The 6,000-nt window shown below is 33.9% G+C and overlaps 1 protein-coding gene across 1 annotated transcript in view; it reads left to right on the top strand.

Moving 5' to 3' along the window:
• LOC107660158 (pro-neuregulin-2, membrane-bound isoform-like) overlaps positions 1–6,000 on the top strand; it is a 72,224-nt gene that overhangs the window by 57,786 nt on the left and 8,438 nt on the right. The window contains exon 5 of the mRNA XM_016449397.1: positions 483–541. Within this exon, the coding sequence (XP_016304883.1) occupies positions 483–541 (59 nt within the window). The remainder of the gene's footprint in view (positions 1–482; positions 542–6,000) is intronic.

Raw genomic sequence — 6,000 nt, 5'->3', positions numbered from 1 at the left:
GCACCAAGAGCTTGTAACACTCCAAAGAGAAAGGAAAAATTGAAATCGCATCATATGACCCCTTTAATATTTGATTGTGGCCCAACGGAGGACAATGGAGTTTTTGAGGCGTGTAAGCGCCCCCTTGAGGAATTGCCATCTAATTGAACCGTCTGAATTAATCAGTTCTATATCATTGAAATGAATCAGGCTTCCCACAATGCCTATGTATTTTTAGACCCATCCTAAAAATGGCATGAAATGACATGGACCCTCTTTCCTCAGGTTCAAACTCATCCAGCATGGCCGCAGGCTGTGACATCACAGCGATGACATCATCAGGTGGAACAGCTCGCTGGGGTTGTTCTCTGTTGTTCTAACTGTATGTTTCTCTGCTCTCGTCTCTCTCTCTCTCTCTCTCTTCCTCCTCATGTCTCTCTCTCCTCTACCCCTTCCCTCTCGTTCCTTCCTTCTCCCTCTGCGGGTTTGTTTCCCTCCATCAGGTGTCCAAATGACTATACCGGTGAACGCTGTCAAACCTCCGTTATGGCCGGTTTCTACAGTATGTCCATTTCTTCTTCCTGTCTGTTTGCCTGTCTGTCTGCTCTGAAGCTGCATGCTGGCTATGATGCGTGTACGCATGTACATGTCTGCCTCTGTTTGTCCATTCAGAGTTTTTATATTGGTTTATTAAGTAGAAATTTATGGATGTGAACAGATTTAGTGTGCATTTGATATATTATTAAAAAAGAGATTTTTTCCCAAAGTATAATGGAATGTGGAGAAGAGTTTAAATATAGTGCAAATGATACAATAAACTATAAAGCATGTTAACATATAGATTATGTTCCCATAGAACAGAGTTAGATTAATAAATGAATTTGTCCATTAGACAGATTCATGACATGTTTGACAGGCACTCATTTATATAATTTAAAGGATTGTTCAATACAAGTTAAGCTCAATGATAGCATCTGTGTCCACAGAAAATTATATCAGCCCAAACATTGCATGGACGGTACTGCACTTGTGGTGTTTTAAAAAAACAAGACTAAACAATAATATATATATATATATATATATATTATAGACTCCCGTTCAAATGTTTGAGGTTGGTAAGATGTTTTAATGTATTTGAAAGTCACTAATGCTCAACAAAGCTGTATTTATTTGCTAAAAAAAAATACAGGAAAAACAGTAATATTGTGAAATATTATTACAATTTAAAATAAGTGTTTTCTAATTTTAAAATCTAACTTATTCTTGAATTTTCAGCAACATTAATCCAGTTTTCAGTGTCACATGATCCTTCAGAAATCATTAATGTGTGACCCTGGACCACAAAACCAGTAAATATGGCCGTAAGTGTGGCTGTCTATGTCTGCATGCATTTTTGTACGCTTGCTTACATGCGATGAACAAGAAAGGCGTGTTGTTTGTTTGTTTACTGGTATTTCCGTTGGTTTCGTTTCTGTTTTATGGGGAATATGGAGTTGGCCAGTGTGTGTCTGCATTGTCTGTCTGTTACTGGAACGTACGGTCACTCACCTCAATGTCTCAAACAAAACCAACCAAACAACACCACTGATCGCATTCTAGTGAACCGCCTCTATCTGAACAAGTGGACATTTTTACCTGAAACCTGTTTTCTTGTTTTTTCCTTTTTTTTTACATTGTCAACTTTCTGCATTGGCAGAGCACCTTGGAATTGAAATCATGGGTATGAAGTTATTATTTGTTTGATTCTTTAGTTTTTAAGGTTCATGACATAATTTGATGACATAGATTAAGCATATTCACATAAGGACTCGTCTTGTTCTATTTTCTCTGTCCTATATTTGAACAAGCAAATACACTCCCAGCTTCTGATTTACTTTTTCAGCTCTGACAAAGCGACACTCATTTTTAGGAATATAGGAAACACATCAGTCAGGTAGATCAATATTTATAAAACGCATATTTCCTATTCTGTGACTGTATATCAGTTGAATTCTAGAATTATATTATTGTGCTATTATTAGAAATGTAGCAATTCATGTCTTTTATCAAAACACCATTTTATAAGTGATAAGCCACTTAAGGCCAGGCGTTACAGTGATTTTACCACCACCTTCTATGGTTTATTGCTGTAATAAATTATTAGATTTAAACACATTATGCTAATGTGATTAAACTTGTTAGATAAATAAGATGTCTAGAATAGCTTGTAATTCTTCACACTGCAAAAAAAGAATCTTAACCAGTGTTTTTGACATGTTTTCCGGTAAAATATCCAAACATAAAACTAATTTAAAAGAAAATACTTGAGAAGAAAAATTGTGTGTAGGATAATAAGGCTGGTTCTCTTTTTAGAGAATATATCTTGAATGAATTAACAATTATTTTTCTCATTGGACTACTATTTTTATGAGGGGAACATTAAGAAAAACTAGTTTTGGGTTTATTAAAGTTTTATTCAAAATATTCCGAGAATATGTTGTAGTTTACCTCATTGTCAAAATAATAATAAATATATATAAATAAATATATATGTAGTCATGTGAAATAGTTAGGGACACCTTATTTAATTCCATGGTTTTCTGTATCAGGACATAAAAAAATATCTGTTCGTTGGCAGGTCTTAAAATTTGGAAAATAAATCCTCAGATGAACTACAACTCATGACATATTACACCATGTAATTATTTATTTAAAAAAAAATAAAGCCAAAATGGAAAACCCATGTGTGACAAAGTTAGGACATCCTTATGGTTAACATAGGAGTTAAGAGGGTAAATGTGACCCTGGACCACAAAAGCAGTCATAAGTAGCACGGGTATATTTGTAGCAATAGCCAACAATACATTGTCTGGGTCAAAATTATCGATTTTTCTTTTATGCCAACAATCATTGGGATATTAAGTAAAGAATCATGTTCCATGAAGATATTTTGTAAATTTCCTACCGTAAATATATCAAAACTTAATTTTTGATTAGTAATATGCATTGCTTAGAACTTCATTTGGACAACTTTAAAGACGATTTTCTCAATATTTAGATTTTTTTGCACCCTCAGATTCCAGATGATCAAATAGTTGTATCTTAGCCAAATACTGTCCTATCCTAACAAAGCATACATCAATGAAAAGCTTATTTATTCAGCTTCCATATAATATATAAATCTCAATTTCAGAAAATTTTACCTTATGACTGGTTTTGTGGTCCAGGGTCACAAATAGCAGTGATCATCAGCAACAGTGAGCATCTCTATAAAAGCAGAAGTTTTGACAGTTTGCTGGTCTGGAGCCTTCAGGTGTGTGTTAACACAATGCCAAGGAGGTAAGACATCAGCAATGATCTTAGAGAAGCAATTCTATAGAATTCTATAGAAGCAATTCACCCCAAGAACAGACCGTGTAACGCTCAGAGAAATGGCAGACAACCCAAGAACTACACCGCAGACTCTATGGCGTCAGCTAACATGTTAAATGATAAAATTCATGACAGTACAATTAGAAAAATAGGTGACAAGTATGGCATGTTTGGAAGGCTTGCCAGAAGAAAGCCTCTTCTATCTAAAAAAGCATGGCAGCACTGTTTAGTTTTGCAAAGTTGCATCTGAACAAGCCATAATATTTCTAGAACAATGTCCTTTGAACAGATGAGACCAAAGTGGAGATGTTTTGGCCATAATGCACAGTACTATGTTTTGTGAAAACCTAAGGAGCATATCAGCACAAACACCTTAGTCACACATGCTGGTGGAGGGCTGATGATTTTGGGCTTGTTTTGTAGCCACAGGACCTGGGCACCTCACAGTCGTTGAGTCGACCGTGAACTGCTCTGTATACCAAAGTATTCTAGAGTCAAATGTGAGGACATCTGTCCGACAGCTAAAGTTGGGCCAAAATTGGTTGATGCAACAGGACAATGATCCCAAACACACCAGAAAATCCACAACAGCAGCTGAAAAAGAAAAGAATCAAGGTGTTGCAAAAGCCCAGTCATAGTCCAGACCTCATCCCGACTGAAATGCTGTGGCGAGAGCTGTGCATAAACAAATGCCCACAAACCTCAATAAAACTAGAGCAAATCATCAAAATTCCTCCAGAACGATGTGAGACTGATAAAGTCATACAGAAAATGATTACTTCAAGTTATTGCTGCTAAAAGTGGATCTACAGGCAACTGAATCATACGGTGTCCTAAGTTTGTCACACATGGCTTTTCCATCTTGGCTTTATTTTTGTTAATCAAATAATGACACAGTGTGATATGTCATGTGACGTTGTTTATCTGAGGTTTTAATTTCCAAATTGTAAGACCTGCCAAGGACCAGATACATTTTTTTATTATGTCCATACAGAAAACCATGGAATTCAGTAGGGTGTCCTAACTTTTTCACATGACTGTGTATTGTCAATAGGGTAAATTACAATATATTCCCTGAAAACAACTTGTACAATACCAGTCAGAAGTCTGCTATGCCCAACAAACCTGCATTTATTTCTTCAGAAATACAGTAAAAACAGTAATATTGTCAAATATAATTATAATTTAGAGTAACTTTTTTTATTTGAATATATTTTAATGTTAAAATATTTTAGAATGGTTCTTATAACTATCAATTATATGATAATATACAACTTTTTTGTTGTTGTTCAGGAATAGAAAGTTAAAAAACAGTATTTATTTGAAATATACATTTTTATATGCAGTAGTAATAATAGAAGCATTAGAGAGAATTAAAGAGCATATAAGATAATTATTTCCAAAGCATTAAAAAAAAATAAATTATGCAAAACGTTTGATAGGTAGTGTATATCTAATGCAATTTTGTTTCTCAGGTACATTTATCTTGTTTTAAGGATATTTTTTCATAATTTTTCCTTTTATAATTTTTTTTTATAAAAAATATATAAAAATATTTTTGTAAGCTATTTTTTTCCTGGGAAACAGCTCAAATATACTAATTAAGAACCTTATTTATTATTATTATTTGCAGTGCATTAAAAAATAATAAAACTTTTATTTACATACAACATATGTGTCAGGGAGCCGAGTGAAGGGTAAAATGAGTGTTGCCCGTCTCTTCTCCTGTCTTCTTGTCTGCACCACTAGAGTACATTAGCCGATGGTCTGGGTACATCACACTCTCCATTTTCTCCCTCTTTGTGTACTCTGATCTCTGTTTCCTGTAACAAGCATGCAATGCAATATCAGTGTCTGACTTAACCGCCCCCCTCCCTCCCCCCTGCGTTTCTCTTTTATTACACACTCATCCCCCTACTGTTTGGCCCTCAATTCTCTTCTCTACTTCCTCCCGTCCGTTTTCTCATTCCCTCCCTTCATGTTCTGTATGCTTCCTCTGTTGCTGCCCACGTTCAGCACCCCAGAGGATGTTTTGAATATTCTCGTTTTCAAAAATCAGACCCATATATAAAAATATGTGTTGAAGGCATCTGTATAGACGGTCTTCATAAAACCTGCTCATCAAAGCCTTGGTTTGCTGGTTGCCAAAATGTATGTTTTTTACCCTCCAATCAGTTTTAAAGTCAACATGAAATGGTGTTAGCAACCCTTTTTAATTAGTACTGTAATATTTCAGAGTGAAACAAAAAATTAAATGTGATATATATATATGTATATATATATATATATATATATATATATATATTCATTTAAAATCAATAAAATAATTTAAAGTATATTCATTCAAATATATATAAAAAGAAATTGAATGTGAACTTGAAAAGTTTTAATGAAATTAAGTTAAATGTATTTACTTTTTATTTAAATATTTTACATTATAAATATAAAAATATGAAAAGAAATAAAACAAACATTTATTACTTCACAATAATGTGCACAGATGAATCATTCACAAAAAGACCAGAAATGTGCATTAAGAAAGTAATTGGGTTAGTTTTGATTTCATGTTGATTTTAAAACACATTTAGTTGTAATAATGAATATCCCAAAACTGCTTGTGAAGTTTAATCAGGTTTTATGAACAACCCTCTCCAAAGAGCTCTTATAATG

The sequence above is a fragment of the Sinocyclocheilus anshuiensis genome, unplaced genomic scaffold (genome assembly GCF_001515605.1).
Source record: "Sinocyclocheilus anshuiensis isolate Anshui unplaced genomic scaffold, SAMN03320099.WGS_v1.1 scaffold888, whole genome shotgun sequence".
NCBI lineage: Eukaryota > Metazoa > Chordata > Actinopteri > Cypriniformes > Cyprinidae > Sinocyclocheilus > Sinocyclocheilus anshuiensis.
Note: the sequence above shows the minus strand (reverse complement) of the source record. Positions and strands in the feature narration are given on the sequence as shown.